Source organism: Haliotis rufescens, unplaced genomic scaffold, assembly GCF_023055435.1.
Source record: "Haliotis rufescens isolate VD_foot unplaced genomic scaffold, xgHalRufe1.0.p SCAF_19, whole genome shotgun sequence".
NCBI classification, from domain to species: Eukaryota; Metazoa; Mollusca; class Gastropoda; order Lepetellida; family Haliotidae; genus Haliotis; species Haliotis rufescens.
Genome location: NW_025963879.1, coordinates 9,589,748 through 9,608,545, shown reverse-complemented (window position 1 = coordinate 9,608,545; position 18,798 = coordinate 9,589,748). Strand labels below are relative to the sequence as shown.

The 18,798-nt window shown below is 40.0% G+C and overlaps 1 protein-coding gene across 3 annotated transcripts in view; it reads right to left on the bottom strand.

Moving 5' to 3' along the window:
- The window catches only part of LOC124113324 (ubiquinone biosynthesis protein COQ9, mitochondrial-like), a 70,725-nt gene that overhangs the window by 35,150 nt on the left and 16,777 nt on the right, over positions 1-18,798 (bottom strand). For all 3 annotated transcript variants that reach the window (XM_048398846.1, XM_048398845.1, XM_046473608.2), the window contains exon 3: positions 5,352-5,464. In XM_048398846.1, coding sequence (XP_048254803.1) covers positions 5,352-5,427 — 76 coding nt within the window. In that variant the 5' untranslated portion in view covers positions 5,428-5,464. The remainder of the gene's footprint in view (positions 1-5,351; positions 5,465-18,798) is intronic.

The following is an 18,798-nucleotide window of genomic DNA, read 5'->3' as shown; positions in this document are numbered from 1 at the left end:
TGAGAAGCAGTTGCCAACTGACTGTGTTGTGAGAAGTAAGATGTGACTGAGTGACTGATATGAGAAGCAGTTGCTAACTGACTGTGTTGTGAGAAGTAAGATGTAGCTAAATGACTGATATGAGAAGCAGTTGCTAACTGACTGTGTTGTGAGAAGTAAGATGTAACTTAATGACTGATATGAGAAGCAGTTGCTAACTGGCTGTGTTGTGAGAAGTAAGATGTAGCAAATGACTGATATGAGAAGCAGTTGCTAACTGACTGTGTTGTGAGAAGTAAGATGTGACTGAGTGACTGATATGAGAAGTAGTTGCTAACTGACTATGTTGTGAGAAGTAAGATGTAGCTAAATGACTGATATGAGAAGCAGTTGCTAACTGACTGTGTTGTGGGAAGTAAGATGTAGCAAATGACTGATATGAGAAGCAGTTGCTAACTGACTGTGTTGTGAGAAGTAAGATGTGACTGAGTGACTGATATGAGAAGCAGTTGCTAACTGACTATGTTGTGAGAAGTAAGATGTAGCTAAATGACTGATATGAGAAGCAGTTGCTAACTGACTGTGTTGTGGGAAGTAAGATGAAGCTAAATGACTGATATGAGAAGTAGTTGCTAACTGACTGTGTTGTGAGAAGTAAGATGTAGCTAAATGACTGATATGAGAAGCAGTTGCTATCTGACTGTGTTGTGAGAAGTAAGATGTAGCTAAATGACTGATATGAGAAGCAGTTGCTAACTGACTGTGTTGTGGGAAGTAAGATGTAGATAAATGACTGATATGAGAAGCAGTTGCTAACTGACTGTGTTGTGAGAAGTAAGATGTGACTGAGTGACTGATATGAGAAGCAGTTGCTAACTGACTGTGTTGTGAGAAGTAAGATGTAGCTAAATGACTGATATGAGAAGCAGTTGCTATCTGACTGTGTTGTGAGAAGTAAGATGTGACTGAGTGACTGATATGAGAAGCAGTTGCTATCTGACGCTGTCGTGAGAAGTAAGATGTAGCTACATGACTGATATCATGAGAAGTATGCTGTAGCTAAATCACTGATGCGAGAATTAAATTGTAGCTAAGTGACTGTTATGTGATGAGCAGATGCAGCTGAGTGAGTCAGTGTATCTATGTGAGAGTGACATGAGGAAGTAAGATGTAGCAAATGACTGATAAGAAAAGCAGTTGCTAACTGACTGTGTTGTGAGAAGTAAGATGTGACTGAGTGACTGATATGAGAAGCAGTTGCTAACTGACTGTGTTGTGAGAAGTAAGATGTAGCTAAATGACTGACATGAGAGGCAGTTGCTATCTGACTGTGTTGTGAGAAGTAAGATGTAGCTAAATGACTGATATGAGAAGCAGTTGCTAACTGACTGTGTTGTGAGAAGAAAGATGTGACTGAGTGACTGATATGAGAAGCAGTTGCTATCTGACGCTGTCGTGAGAAGTAAGATGTAGCTACATGACTGATATCATGAGAAGTATGCTGTAGCTAAATCACTGATGCGAGAATTAAATTGTAGCTAAGTGACTGTTATGTGATGAGCAGATGCAGCTGAGTGAGTCAGTGTATCTATGTGAGAGTGACATGAGGAGATATAGAAGAAGAGCGATATCACAATGAGAGTGCTGTAACCAAGTAACTGTGATATCATAATATATAAGCAGTAGGTGTCATGATGGAAGACTGCTGTAGGCAGGAGACTGTAGTGTCATGATGGAAGACTGATGTAGGCAAGCGGCTGTATAGTGTAATGATGGAAGACTGATGTAGGCGAGTAACTAATATCATGATGGAAGACTGCTGTCAGCAAGTGACTAAGTGTCATGATGGAAGACTGCTGTAGGCTAGTGACAGTGTAGTCATGATGGAAGACTGCTGAAGGCTTGTGACTGTAGTGTCATGATGGAAGACTGCTGTAGGCGAGTGACTGTAGTGTCATGATGGAAGACTGCTGTAGGCTTGTGACTGTGTAGTGTCATGATGGAAGACTGCTGTAGGCGAGTGACTGTAGTGTCGTGATGGAAGACTGCTGTAGGCAAGAGACCGTAGTGTCATGATGGAAGACTGCTGTAGGCAAGTGACTGTAGTGTCATGATGGAAGACTGCTGTAGGCATGAGACTGCAGTGTTATGAAGGAAGACTGCTATAGGCAAGTGACTGTAGTGTCATGATGGAAGACTGCTGTAGCAAGTGACTTTAGTGTCGTGATGGAAGACTGCTGTAGGCAAGAGACTGTAGTGTCATGATGGAAGACTGCTGTAGGTGAGTGACTGTAGTGTCATGATGGAAGACTGCTGTAGGCAAGAGACTGTGTAGTGTCATGATGGAAGACTGCTGTAGGCAAGTGACTGTAGTGTCGTGATGGAAGACTGCTGTAGGCATGAGACTGCAGTGTTATGAAGGAAGACTGCTATAGGCAAGTGACTGTAGTGTCATGATGGAAGACTGCTGTAGGCGAGTGACTTTAGTGTCGTGATGGAAGACTGCTGTAGGCAAGAGACTGTAGTGTCATGATGGACGACTGCTGTAGGTGAGTGACTGTAGTGTCATGATGGAAGAATGCTGTTGGCTAGTGACAGTGTAGTGTCATGATGGAAGACTGCTGTAGGCAAGTGACTGTAGTGTCGTGATGGAAGACTGCTATAGGCAAGAGACTGTGTAGTGTCATGATGGAAGACTGATGTAGGCAAGCGGCTGTATAGTGTTATGATGTAAGACTGCTTTAGGCAAGTGACTGTAGTGTCATGATGGAAGACTGCTGTAGGTGAGTGACTGTAGTGTCATGATGGAAGAATGCTGTTGGCTAGTGACAGTGTAGTGTCATGATGGAAGACTGGTGTAGGCAAGTGACTGTAGTGTTGTGATGGAAGATTGCTGTAGGCAAGAGACTGTGTAGTGTCATGATGAAAGATTGATGTAGGCAAGCGGCTGTATAGTGTCATGATGGAAGACTGCTGTAGGTGAGTGACTGTAGTGTCATGATGGAAGACTGCTGTAGGCAAGTGACTGTAGTGTCATGATGGAAGACTGCTGTAGGCAAGAGACTAGTGTCATGATGGAAGACTGCTGTAGGCAAGTGACTGCAGTGTCATGATGGAAGACTGCTGTAGGTGAGTGACTGTAGTGTCATGATGGAAGACTGCTGTAGGTGAGTGACTGTAGTGTCATGATGGAATACTGCTGTAGGCAAGAGACTGTAGTGTCATGATGGAAGACTGCTGTAGGCAAGTGACTGTAGTGTCGTGATGGAAGACTGCAGTAGGCAAGAGACTGTGTAGTGTCATGATGGAAGACTGATGTAGGCAAGCGGCTGTATAGTGTTATGATGTAAGACTGCTGTAGGCAAGAGACTGTAGTGCCATGATGGAAGAATGCTGTCGGCTAGTGACAGTGTAGTGTCATGATGGAAGACTGCTGTAGGCTAGTGACTTTAGTGTTGTGATGGAAGACTGCTGTAGTGAAGAGACTGTAGTGTCATGATGGAAGACTGCTGTAGGTGAGTGACTTAAGTGTCGTGACTGAAGACTGCTGTAGGCAAGAGACTGTAGTGTCATGATGGAAGACTGCTGTAGGTGAGTGTGTGTAGTGTCATGATGGAAGAATGCTGTCGGCTAGTGACAGTGTAGTGTCATGATGGAAGACTGCTGTAGGCGAGTGACTTTAGTGTCGTGATGGAAGACTGCTGTAGGCAAGAGACTGTAGTATCATGATGGAAGACTATTGTAGGCGAGTAACTAGTGTCATGAAGGAACACTGCTGTAGGCAAGTAACTGTCGTGTCATGATGGAAGAATGCTGTAGGTGAGTGACTGTAGTGTCATGATGGAAGACTGCTCTAGGCAAGTGACTGTAGTGTCGTGATGGAAGACTGCTGTAGGCAGAGACTGTATAGTGTAATGATGGAAGACTGCTGTAGGTGAGTGACTGTAGTGTAATGATGGAAGACTGCTCTAGGCAAGTGACTGTAGTGTCATGATGGAAGACTGCTGTAGGTGAGTGACTGTAGTGTCATGATGGAAGACTGCTCTAGGCAAGTGACTGCAGTGTCATGATGGAAGACTGCTGTAGGCGAGTAACTAGTGTCATGAAGGAACACTGCTGTAGGCAAGTGACTGATGTGTCATGATGGAAGACTACTGTAGGCAAGTGACTGTAGTGTCATGATGGAAGACTGCTGTAGGCGAGTAACTAGTGTCATGAAGGAACACTGCTGTAGGCAAGTGACTGCAGTGTCATGATGGAAGACTGCTGTAGGCGAGTAACTAATGTCATGAAGGAACACTGCTGTAGGCAAGTGACTGTTGTGTCATGATGGAAGACTGCTGTAGGCGAGTGACTGTAGTGTCATGATTGAAGACTGCTGTAGGCTAGTGACTGTTGTGTCATGATGGAATACTGCTGTAGGTGAGTGACTGTAGTGTCATGATGGAAGACTGATGTAGGCAAGCGGCTGTAAAGTGTAATGATAGAAGACTGCTGTAGGCAAGTGACTGTAGTGTCATGATGGAAGACTGCTGTAGGCAAGTGACTGTAGTGTCATGATGGAAGACTGCTGTAGGCAAGTGACTGTAGTGTCATGATGGAAGACTGCTGTATGCTATTGACTGTTTAATATCAGGATGGAAGACTGCTGTAGGCAAGTGACTGTAGTGTCATGATGGAAGACTGCTGTAGGTGAGTGACTGTAGTGTCATGATGGAAGACTGCTGTAGGCAAGTGACTGTAGTGTCATGATGGAAGACTGCTGTAGGTGGTCTACTGTAGTGTCATGATGGAAGACTGCTGTAGGCTAGTGACTGTAGTGTCATGATGGAAGACTGCTGTAGGCATGAGACTGCAGTGTCATGATGGAAGGCTGCTGTAGGCGAGTAACTAGTGTCATGAAGGAACACTGCTGTAGGCAAGTGACTGTTGTGTCATGATGGAAGACTGCTGTAGGCGAGTGACTAAGTGTCATGATGGAAGAATGCTGTAGGCTAGTGACTGTTGTGTCATGATGGAAGACTGCTGTAGGCGAGTGACTTTAGTGTCGTGATGGAAGACTGCTGTAGGCGAGAGACTGTGTAGTGTCATGATGGAAGACTGATGTAGGCAAGCGGCTGTATAGTGTCATGATGGAAGACTGCTGTAGGCTAGTGACAGTGCAGTGTCATGATGGAAGACTGCTGTATTCTAGTGACTGTTTAATATCATGATGGAAGACTGCTGTAGGCAAGTGACTGTAGTGTCATGATGGAAGACTTCTGTGGCGAGTGACTGTAGTGTCATGATGGAAGACTGCTGTAGGCAAGTGACTGTAGTGTCATGATGGAAGACTGCTGTAGGCAAGTGACTGTGTGTAACTGTGACCACACCTGCAGCCAGTGTCTTCCTGCTCCAGCCATGCTGTGGGACAAAGGCAAGGGCAGCTCTGAGGATCCTCTGCTTCATCTCATGATCCTCCTCCTCATACTGGTCGGTCTTAATGCTTCAAATATAACAACAGTTTCAGATTTGTTAACTTTCCAGGAAGTCCTAACCCAAATCTCTGCTTCAGTTAATAAACACAAAGTGAATATATTAGTGTTCAATGTTTAAAAAAACTGTTCTGTCACAGCTAATGTCTGTATAATGTTCAGAAGATATGAGGGTGGCTGAAAAGTTCTGATCCCAACTGTATAAGATGCATAGTACGGGGACTTCCCAGGATGCCCGCTTCTATTGTTTAAGCTTAATTGTTAATGAAGTGTATAAGCAGAGTTAGCTCCCCTTGGTGGCTAGCCTGTCTTTGGAGGATCGCTCGGGTTTGGCGCTCCTTTCGAGGGTTACCAATAAATGTCATCAAGTGTTTACCTGTATCCTGTCGATGTGTGACAAGTGTATAGTTCCAGTAGTATAGGTAAATGGGGGTTCTGGCTCACTTCAACTGGAGCCAGATTTATATACCTATACTGCTACTACAGATGGAATTTTTTATGTGTAAATGATGATGCAATTTAATGATCGTCATAAGTCGTATTAAAAGAAACATCAATATTTATTAATAATGAATAAAATTTACTATAGCCCATGAGGATATTGGAAAGGTATAGGAGCAATACAAAAATTAGCCACCGCGGCTAAGGTAAAGATGTGGCCAAGGATTGGTTAAAGAAACAAGCGATGTGGCAAATATACTTACCAGCACCGCGTTATATACCGAGGAAGAAGTTTGATATTTTTACAACGAATGAAGTTCATCAGGCTGACCACTTGTTTCTACCCCATGATAAGGTAAGACGCAAAACGTATAAATATGCTTTAACCGTAGTGGATGTGGCTAGTCGATACAAAGAGGCTGAGCCATTAACCTCGAAAGATTCAACAGAAGTAGCTAATGCACTGATTGCACATATAAACGCGGACCACTAAAATGGCCTCAGCTATTTCAAGTAGATCCTGGTCGCGAGTTTATGGGATCAATAACTAAACTGTTAACAAAGCACGATGTCAAAATCAGCCGTGGTGAAAAAGAGGCCCACCGTAGTCAAGCTATCGTCAAAAGATTTAACCGGACATTAGCGCAACGTTTGTTTGGCTATCAGTATGGGATCGAAATGAAATTGGAACAATTGAGATCAACCGAATGGGTGACACGATTATCAGCTGTTGTATTAGCGCTGAATAATAAGTAACGAGATTAATCGGGAAGAAACCATCCAATGCGATTAAAATGAAATCCGTGATTTCCGAATCTTCAGCACCGAGGAGAGGCTAAGAACGAAAACTTCCGGATAGAGTAAGTGTAAGATATTTATATCAGCCCGGTGAACTCGAAGGAGGCCTACGTCGCGCAACTGATCCGATTTGGTCTCTTAAGATATATAACATTAGTCGGTTGGTTATGAAAGGAGAGCCTATTCTTTATTATCTTAAAGATGGACCGGGCAGGGCATTTGTACGAGAAGAGTTGCTCATAGTTCCCAACGATACAGTATTACCATCATAACCATAAGCATAGGTAGTTACACCATCCTTATCAATCTATCTCTTTGTATCTAAGGGGGATAATGATGTCTTGTTCATTCTTAATCCATATATCCTATGATTGTAACTTCTTAAAGAGTTAATCTCGTGTTTGAATGTTCTACCCTTGAATAATGCTTCTTTGTACTGTTCATGTTTGATATGCTTTTTTACCACATACTTCTTAACACCCTTAGCTTTTCTTATCTCTCCATTATCGGACTTCTTTATAGAATACATCTTAGGTCTTAATCCGACATACTCCGCTATAGGAGTCCCAGCACATTCATCCTTCATCTTACCTAACACCTTTTTATTTACTACGCTGTGCAGTGGATTATCTTTAGGGTAATCGCTCATGTCGTACATATCTATTTTTTCTGCCATATCTTTATACACATCCTCGGTTTGTATTTCCATCAACAAAGAATCTGTGTCGGTATATAACACCTCACATTTATCACCGTATTGCTTCTTAAGTTTGTTGTAATAAAAGTCATACATTAAGTGTTTTGACAAGTCGAGAATACTCATACCGACGTACACCGGTCTGTTGAATTTTATATTACTCTTCTGCATATGCAACGCGGCTAAGTCGTTATCGAATATCTTGCTTCTGTTAAAAGCTGGACTGGCTATAAGTTTCCTGAGTCTTTCTTCCTCATTAGATCTGACTAATTTAACATTAACACGCTTCCTCAGATTCTCCATAGTTTTACCAAATACTGAGTTATTCATGAGCTTATATAGATTCTGTTCAAAATCGCTGGTAGCCATCTTTCTTAAATCTGTGTTCAGCCTTATATAGGGCTCCATCCAAGGGCTTTGATCAAACTTTGGAACTCTGTGTATTTTCTTTAGTTTCATACCTAACGATAGATATAACTGGAGATTTCTGTAGTGAACTATATATTTTGTCTTATCCATCAAATTTGGTACGGGTTTTTCTACGTTAGCTAACCTAGTATTACCCATCAAGGAGTGTTGATATTCATCGAATCTTTATTCACCCTTAATCTTTCGGGAGCTAGTGGATAACTGTTATGGTCTTTATGTAACGAATTTGGATATTCCAAGTCAACTTCTAGTATGTACCCTTTATTCTCATTGATATTATAGATATCATTCACTTCGACCCACTCAAAACCACCCGTCGAATCTAGACCAATCATCCATATATTCGTAAGGATATACACCTTTTCTCAGCAACAAATGACGGCACTGATCAGTTATGATTTGTTATTGCAAAGTCATCGGGATTGTTCGCATTAGCTAAATTGTCCAGGGAAGATAACAGAAACTGTTCGGAGTCTATGAATCTAAGTCCATTACTTTGCTTTATTCTAGCTTTCCCATCCTTGTCCGTATAATGTATAGTTTTAGTCAACGAGACCGATATATATTTTTCCGTATTATTAGGAATACACGTTAAGCCACCGTCGGTCTTTGAGACAGCTTGCATAATGAGATGAGAATCGTATCCTCTAAGGTTATGAAACACAACGGGAATGGGTATTGTTTGAGAATTCATTTTTAGTTTCAAGTTACACTCGTTATGCGCGGCTCCCCGATAATTACCCGTGACGTGGCAATGATCTCTTACAGAATCCCCATTCAGGGGTTCATTACAAACATGACAACTCGTTGACTTCTTATAGGCCCTCAAATCATCCCTCGTCATACACATGGGTTTCTTACGCGATAAATTTTCCCTGATTATTCTCTCTTCGTTTTGTAGATATTCTAGGAACTTTCCCGCTGCATCGGGACCTCTGTAAATCACGGGCGGGTTTGTTTTCCCATCATGCCTTACAACTATATATCCAAACCCACAAGGAATATGTTCTTGAGTTTTGTACGTAAAACTATCTTGATTATTGCGTTTGGTATTTTCTATAGGTTTGATAAGCGCTTCGAAGTCGGCGTAAATTACGTACGGTACTGGCATTTGATTAAAATAATGTTCAAATTTTAATATATTTTTCCCCTCTTTAGGCATATCCATCCTGATAGCATTCTGTCCAACACCTCTGCAGTCTTCTTTATGCGCTTCTAATAGATCTTGTCTGCTGTACCCATGAAGGCATCTTTCGCAGAAATGTTTCTTTTCCTTATTGGTTGTTTGATCGTATAATAGTCTGCTTAAACTCTTTATCCATGTATAATGATATTTCGATCAGAAATGAATTGATTCTGGGAATATGTTCTGGAGCGGAGCTTATCCTGTGTACAACAATTCCTTTAGAAGAATGTCCGAAAACATTTATAGCTAAATTATTTTGCTTTTCCACCTTATCAATTTGTGATATTGGTGTAGGTTCGTCTATACCATCAAGATTTAGTCCATCGTTTTGGGGATAGCTCGAAGGTCTATCCGGATTTTTGTCTACAGGGAACAATGCAGATCTTATCATCATTCGGAAACAGTCATCGGATTTATTTTTTACATTAATTATGGCTTTTTTCATTTTATAATACGGGGGTAAATCTATATAAGATCCACCTTTGAAGGGCATATAATTTGCTATATCTAAATATAAACTATCGATTTTATCCACATCCAAACCCGAACCTCTATTAGTCCAGCATTCTAAAGTTTCCTGTATCCTCTGAATTGATGTATCTAATGATGTGTTTATAGTATCGGATTCAGTTATAACTTCTTAATTGCTCCGGAAATATGGTTCGGTATATTCAGTGCTATCGTCTGTGCTACTTTTACTCAATGACATTTTAATCGTCAGCTGGTATTTTATACTATGTAAATCATCTAATTCCTCATTAATTTTGCTCGATACGATGGGCTTAACATCATTAACATCCATGTTGGAATTAATATCCATCTTCCAACCTCTTAGATATTTACCAATGCCGGCGGATGTGGGTACAAATTTTAATTCTTGTTGTTTTTTATCATCGGATTGATTATTATCTAGTAAAGCGATCAATTCAGCTTTTCTCATTCGAGAATAACCTCTCAGCCCACTGTTTTTTGCTTGAGCTTTGAGTTCTCTTACAGTCTGGGGTTTGTTGTATTCCAAACCGAGTAAATTGATCAATTCAGCTTTTCTCATTCGAGAATATCCATGTAGACCACGTTGTTTTGCTAAAGCCTTCAACTCTCTCACAAAAACCATTGTGGTTTAATGGTATATGCAAAATGAGTCAAATGTCTAATTGGTTGTTTTTCATATATCTAAATACGTATTCTCCCCAACCTATTCCTCTCATTGATGTAATCTCTCTTCCTAGCGTAAATAATCTGGTTCCTGACCCCATCAGCACCGTGTTTCTTACATAAACAATAACGACCTTTGACCCCTATCCCACATACAGAACATGTATAGTTAATGTTTCCCCGCCTGATGTAATAAGAGTGGATGCCACAGTAAATACCAACAGAACGTCGGTTGCATTGAGTCGGCTTCCCCATGAGTGTAAATCTGCACAGATTCATGGTTATACATCTGTCATATCATTTGTCTAAATGCAAATCACATCTCAACTGGTGAGTCAGGGTGACATGGCTAATAAGACTCGCCCGCCCTACCTAGGTCATGCGTAGTTATTGTGTAGCTATAAATAGCGATGACTGATAACCCAAACATTATGAATACTATCTCGCGGTCTTTTTGTTCCTCTGACGGTGTATAAAACTGACTTATTGTTGGTCTCGGCATTGGGTCAAGTTCTTTTTCCATAAACGAGGAAGTATTCGTGCATTGCAGATTCAACATCCTTAAACATTTGAATTGAATGTCCTTGCTTACGCAGTTCTTCATTAATAAAATCTAATCTTAATATCCTCTGTCTGGTCTATTGTGACTGGGCTGCTTCAAGTTGTTCTAATGATTTATTATGTCGTTTACTCTTCTCTCCTCTCATACTAGAAAATAAAAAATTACTCCCCAAAAAAGCTAGAGCATTAACAACAGCCCCACCGACCATCATCGCGATTGGTGCCATGTTTATATGAATATAATATATTCAAATGTTTAATTACTTCATTATGTCTTCTGGGATAAGCCCTTGTTTGATGAGCATATCTTTTGTTGCCATAGCCAATCCAATATCAAGAATGACCATACCGATATCATAACCATTAAAATCTAGCTTGGGTGGTGTGGCTTTAGTAATCATTTTAGCTATACGGGCATAGCCAATGGCCTAGCCGCTGACCACCGCTGAAAGATACGTTGCATTTACCAACATTTTACCGTCTGTAACTGGAGTAGTCATGCTTCTTATAGCATTATAAGGGGGCTAACCTCTAATTGAACTTGTTGTGTAATTGGGGGTGATGTTTTCTCTTCTCCGGTCTTATAAAACAACCATACCACCGCTATAGCAACAACTGCTACTAGTGCCCAAGTTTTAATCGGACGACTATGTTCAATATTTGAATTATGCATTATTTTCGCCTTCCTCGCCAGCCCGCCTTTCTTACCAGACGCGATTTTTCTGGGGTTCTTCTTAGTAACTCTGACTTGTGATATTTCCTCATTCGCAATCTTTTGTGATTGTGCAATCGCTGGTATTTCCTCGTTCACTTGTTGTTGTGTCTCCACAATCTGTGGTGTCACTTGAGTCTCCATTATTATTAAGTTGGCACGTACGTTTAAATTGACAATACCTAGCCGTTATTAAAGCGGTGGTCACCGGCGCTAAAAACATTCCGTATCTATGATAAAACTCACAGCTCACTGAGCTTATAGGGTGTTCGATGAATGGGTCTTTCTCGAGAGATTCGCATAAATACGGGCGATGTTCTGCCGGGATAGGGAGAAACGTACTAGCTACAACTGTGTATAGTTGTAACATAGCCGAACCTATTGTTTTAGTCATGGTAGCTCCCAGTCTAGACTTGAACGCGCGTACAGTTTTTTAATTTCTTCATCGGTCATGTTATCAATTTTTTCGATGGTATAATTTTCCCCCAAATATTCGGAACATTTTCCACTGGCTGCCAAAGCGGCGAGTCTTTCTCTATGTTTATCTGAAGATTTATCTACATCTTGATCTGGTTCTTTGAGCATTTGTTCGATGAGTTGCATCCATAATGTAATACCTAAGGAGATATTTAAGTCTAACATAATATAATATGACATATCCAATACAGCCCTTAATAATAAACTGTTGCGAAAGAATGAGGATTTCAAGCCACATTAGGTCATAATAACTGCTAATGTTCAATTTATCGTATTTTTTGCTATGTTTGCTATATTTGCTAAATTTTTGCTATATTTTCTATATTTTTGCCATATTCTTTTGCTTAACAGTTGCTATTTTTGCTATAATTTTGCTCAGCAGTTGCCCCATTTGCCATATTTTTTTGCTTAACAGTTGCTATTTTTGCTATAATTTTGCTTAGCAGTCGCTTTAATTTTGCTACATTTTGCTTAGCAATTGCATAAGCAGCTGGTTGATCGGTTTTTAATACGAGTTCACAGTGCTTTCGTTGAAGCTAACAGTTTTCTGACTTTACCTCGTTCGGACTTGGTATAAATAACATCATTTTCGCGTAGACATTCCTCAAATGAATCTAGGTCTTTGCAATGAAACAGGGCTACCCATTTGGTCTGCTCTCTAAGATCTTTCAGGACAGAGTCGTATTTTTGAGAAAGTACCCAAACGCTATGCTGAGTTTGCCGTCCAGAGAATGCTAAATATGAAAGCATATCTTTCTTTCTGGTGAGTTCTTTACTTGCACTGCAATCGTCTATTATGAAAAGGGTTGATTCTCCTTTGTATTTTTCGTGACATACTCGTAAACAGTCTTGTAAACGATCGCCCGGATCAACTTTGTACACCCCATTGTCATTCATTACCCAATCTCTCGATAGGTATGTTTTATTAACGCTTATAGTCGGGCACAGAATAATAATATGATCGAAAACGTCCCGATAATGACTTTCTAAAATATCTAGAATAAAAGCTGTTTTTCCACAACCCGTTTGCCCGCAGATGATAGTGCAGTGCGGTTCTTTAGGTCAAAGATTATCAATAGATTGATTGCACGAATCTTCCATTCTGTATATTAAGTTGCGCATCCATAATCACATACAAATATATGTTTAATTTACCAGCCGATTCCTGGAGCTTCGTTATCTGTATAGTGACACCCTCACTGGCATTTTCTATTCTCCACCCACTGCCATGTAGTTGGTCATCGTCCGTTGTTCGCATGTCGAGCCATAGCGCGTACTTCGTGGTGAGGTATTCACCCATCGATAAACCCCCGAGAGACAGATTTTGCGACCACGTTAACTTCTGGGCTTCGTTTTATGGAAGGAAGTTTTTTAATCTCATCCCATTGTTGATACGCTAGCATTCCTTGACTATATAGTTGATTAGGAACGCCCTCGATAGTCAATTCCACTTTTGTAATCTTGGGATTGTATAACTTCTCGGTATTTCTTTTAAATGCATCGGAGGGGTCCTCGAACAACATTAAAATACCCTTCAACGATCTCGTGGGGATGTTTAGATTGATATTCCACGTCGTATCTCTTTTGTTCCTTGTGATCTTTCGATGTCGAAGCACACGATCGTACAAAATAGCTAAACTTCCTGTATACTGGTTACGAATTTGTCTGGCTAATTCAGGATCTGTTATCATATCATACTCCAGTGAGATATTGTCAATGGAATAGCTAGCATCTTCAGCAGCTCTGATTACTCTACCGTAGTCATTAAAAGTGAGTTCGTATTCTAACCTATCGCCTAGGGAAGCTTGATGTGGATGTGGGAATCTAGTAATTCAAAGTCGAGCGGAATATAGAAACGGTTACCTAATGCGCTGGCAACAGCGAGATCTTTTACGACGGTTTTATCACCATCTTCGGCACCCACACGCAGTCTCAATGTGTTCCGATTACAAATACCTTGGTACTGCTTGCTACTACTGTTTTCCCGCTCTTTATCCGTTCTCCAGAGATCCATGTAACAATAGTATACATCGCTATCGTCAATACTCAAAACCTTATTACCACTAATTTTAATCGCGATTTTCTTAACAATAGCATGACCTATGTTCTGAAGGTCGGCAGAAGTCAAACTAATCGTAAATGCTAGTCGGACAGTTCCCGGAACTAACACATCGTGTGCGCCGAGATTAGAAAGCATACCAGAAGCGTTTGATTCTGATCGATGGTACTAGGGTCATTAGTTATAGTTACAGACTGACGAATTGCTTTGACTCCTAATGGATCTCTAAGTCTACCTTGTGGGTTTAACTTGCGTCCGTATTGCGAAGACATTGTTATATTGAAATTATGTAACCTTATGTTTAATATAAAAATGGATGATTTTAATCTAGATGACTTTGATAACCCTAGTACAATCGAAGAGGGTACTGATGAAACCAGCTTTACGAATCTTAACGATGAACTTTTACAATCAACTGTTAATGATTATTACGATACCTTTAAAGATGTTAGACCAATTGGTCGTGACTATTCAAAGTTTACGATAGATAGTAAAGGAATATTGCGACTACGCGGTGAACCTGATATTGACCTTCTGCATTATCGTACTCGTAAGCCCCTAGCTTTGTCTACGATAGCCGCTAAACATGGCATCAACTTTGTTCGTAATGAATTAGGTTTTGTAGACTAATCATGACGAGAAAAACTTTCCGCATAGACTACTAAGATTCTTCGGACTGTGCGTGATGAACTCGGTAACATAGATAATTTGTAAGAAAGCTTGAAGCTGGCCTCGGACGGACTCGGAGAAATCTTGGATACATACTACGATAATTCCACGTTACAGGTACCATCTTCGGAGTTCAGTATTAGGGAATTACGAGGTCTTGACAAGGCAATGCAAACAATGCGGGGAGAACTCATCAATAATATAGCCAAGCTATCCGAACTCGACAAGTATATAGCATATGAGAAAAGAAAACTTGAACAGGCAGGTGATGAGTTCAGTAGATGTCGCGTTGCAGAAAGATTGCATAACTTAGAAGACGAAAGATCGGACCGCCTCGAAGCGGCTTCTAGTAATAGAAAGGCACTTCGTTCACAAATCAGTCGAATTCGAGAAACTATCGATCAAGTCCTCAACGATGACACTACACTGGCCGATAAAATTAAAACATCGTTCAGAGAACAGGGGATAACCATTGCCAATATTTTAACCGCATTGGGATTTATTATATCGACTTTGACTCTCGCGTTAACCGGTGGAACAGGAGGTGGCATACTGCCTAGTGATAAGGGTGGTTTAAAAGAGTGGATAAAAAAGCATTTAAAAGCATTAGGTTCAGCACTGGGAAAGCCACATCTGCACTTCCCGGTATAATAGGGAGTATTGTTTCCTGGCTCTTGAATTTATTAGCTAAGACCACCACTTGGCTTAGTCAAAACTTGTGGGCACTGATCGTAGCAATTGCAGGGCTGTTGTACGTATCCGCTAAGAACTATTTATCCAAATCACGAGTAAACCAGTCGCGACTCCACCTACTATAAGCGCTGTTTTTTCATCGATATGTTGTTGATTTTTAACTGCAATATGGGGTGGCACTTGTGGTTGTGTGTTAGTAGATGGTTGTGGTGACTGTGGCTTGACTATTCCCGTTTCGCCTGTGTTAATTCGGTATTAATATCTGAATTTATACCTGGTTTTTGTTGATCGGTAGCAATAACAATTTTATTATTATAACCGATCACTTGACCGATCTTTAGTTCCATATTACTCGGAGACATGTATAGTCCCGGCGCATAAACATGGTCTACTTTGGATTGAGCGTACTGTAATACATCTTGATAACGTTTTATAGAAGATGGTATGTCAACTGGTGAATTAAAAGCATCCTCCACGTTTGCAACAAACTGTTTATGTGCATCGAGCGCTGTCCCAGAACCAATAATGGACCTTCATGTTTGCGATTGTGCACCGAGAATTGCCCATACATAAGTTCTTATTGATTCATTAACTCTTACAACTCCTGGGTTAGTAAAATTATTTTCTGTTTTATAATATTGAAATTCATTCCAAGCGTTTGCGGTATCGTTCAGTTGCACAAATTTTGTAACAATATAAGGTAGACCACTCTTAAAAATCATAAGATCTCCTCTCCAATCATTACTCGAAAGTTCCCAGCCATGATTAAGATTATGTAATCTTACAAAAAGATTGTTTTTCTGTAACAACTTAAATGGATTGAATGGTTGATTAGTTTTTTTAACTAAATCATCGCTTTCTTCTTTAACTGTTTTTTGTCCGCTGTACGGAACACCTGGACCATGGTTAAGTCCTTTAATACGCCAATCTTTACTCATAGCAATATTAAATTCCTGACAAATATGTTCATACGCGAACCTATTGTATGGATTATTTGAGGAATTCCATGCCCGATCCTGCGGTAATGGGGCACTAATTTCTTTATACGTCTAAACTGATAGTACACGTGAAATGATAAAACAGACTTATTTAGTTCAAATCCTGGGGCATAAAGAGATACACCACATCCTGTTGTGGCACAAAATTGCCAAAATTGCATTGGATTGTGGAACCAATCGTGAACCATCTTATCGCTACTTGCCGTGACCCTGTATTTTTCAATGATGAATTTTTTAAGCCTTTGGGAGTTAGTCTCACACAAAATGAGCCGAATGGGATGCTGAAATTAAGCGTTGGAGAAGATAATTTAATTCTTGCTGAGATGTTAGCAGAAACACTTGGACTTGCACGCGGAGGATTAATACCACCCATCAAAACAGTGTATGGAGATAAATTACCTGATTTAGTTCCCTATAAAGAGTTGTGCATCCATCTCGATCAGATAAGCACGACGGATAATATTCAACTCGAAATACCTTCAACTCTACACAGAGCTGTTCCAGTCAAAGATGAAAAATACAATAGCGGTAGAACGGAATCTTTCTCATCATTACAATATAAAAAGTTAAAGCGGGGTATTATTTCAGACCTCAAAATTTCTGTATTAGATGTAAAACATCAACCTGTACATATAGGATACTTGAGTGTAACATTTCATATTATAAATCATGGTTGATTCATCAGGCCCTGGAACACTCAGACAATGTAATACAATTGCGCTTTCCGATCTCGGAGACACAGAAGGATTCGGTAAACCCGGTACCAATGGTAAGTTATGAGCTTTACACTTACAAGATAATGTATACAAGCGGAAAGAAGTTACATTCACAGGTAATCTAGGAGATTTAAGCGATGTTGACGTTAGTAGACTCCATAAAAACACTTCATATAATCTTACTCTCAATGATGATAATAAATGGACTATGGTCGAAGCAAACATCGAGTGGCTACTGAATATCGTCATTACCCCACTGTATGTGATGATGGGTAAGGCACATAATTAAACTAAGATAATAAATAGTGGGATCGTACTCGGGGCTTATATCCCGTCAAAACGAAAAAGTGTGTTAGTCGCCCCCCTGCCAGAAAACCCAGGTTATATGTTATATAGTCGTCCGGCATAAAAAAATGTTAGTTTAAATTTGGTTACTGAATTCAATGATATTAAACAGAACTTGAGTGCAATACCTAATCTTTCTACGCTTATTATTGAAGTCTTGTTCAGAGATGCACCGGAAGATGCCTTCGAAATATTACCAGGTCTATCGATTAAATGGCTAAAGAAACACCAACGTCAAAGTTGTAGTATTATTCATATTGGAGCATCACCCGTTGCAACCCTTGAGGGGGTCCAAATTATTAAAAGTGACAGCATTTCTCTTACTAAGATATTCATGCCGTATAATATACATTTGATAAGGTTGATGTATACTCTCAAAACATTTAAGCAAGACCAATTAAAGACTATTATATGATATAATAATATAAACTATGGGTTTATATCCTGCGCTCGATGAGTTATCTGAAAAGATGGATACTGTTGATGGATTTCGATTACATCAAATAAGCGACATAAAACATTGAATAGAGAAGGAGAGGGAGTTGAGACTTGGATTGTATAAAAAGTATCGCAGAGCCGTGAATGCTCTCGACGGAGTTGACACCGCGCTTGTAACGGCTAGCATGGGACTCGGTGTAGCTGATGTCGGTTCATTATCAACTATAATCGCTGCGCCTATCGTACTTGGCATTGAAATAGCGGCTGGAGTCTCAGGACTGGCAGGAACAGCGATAAAATTCATTTCTCCTAGGTTGCAAAAGAAAGCATTAAAACACGATATAATCGGATACTCACCGAAGCAAAGTTGAACAGCATTGAGGATCATATTTCAACAGCAATGGCTGATTGTAAGATATCCGAGGAGGAGTTTCGTTTAGTGTTGTCAGAACTCACCAAATACAACGTACTGAAGCAGGAGATTCGATCAAAATCTCGTAAGACCAGTGGTATTAGCGAAGACGAGAAAAAAAGTTCATAGAACAGGGGAGACAACAAGCGCGTCAATTATTCCGTGCCAAGACCAAAGAACTGGTTAGAGATTAAAAATAGATTGCTTACTATCATAAGATCAGACCGCATATAATCATACATTCATTTAGAAGAATGCTTACGTAAATATATAATAATGGAGACTAACAAACCAACAAAGGATGAACTCGAAAAAGCTATCGAAACATTTATGCTCAAGGACAAAATTATCAAATGGAGAGAATTACCACAATGTATATATTATATCAGTGATGTCAAACCAACCAAATACGGTCATCAATTGTTTCTTTCCAATTACCAAGAAGAGTATATATATAGTCTGGTCTCCTAGTAAAATGAACGAAGAACTTAGTATAAATGTTGAATATCACTTCGTTAAAAATAATGGTATACGTATTAGTAAAAATAATAGAGAATAT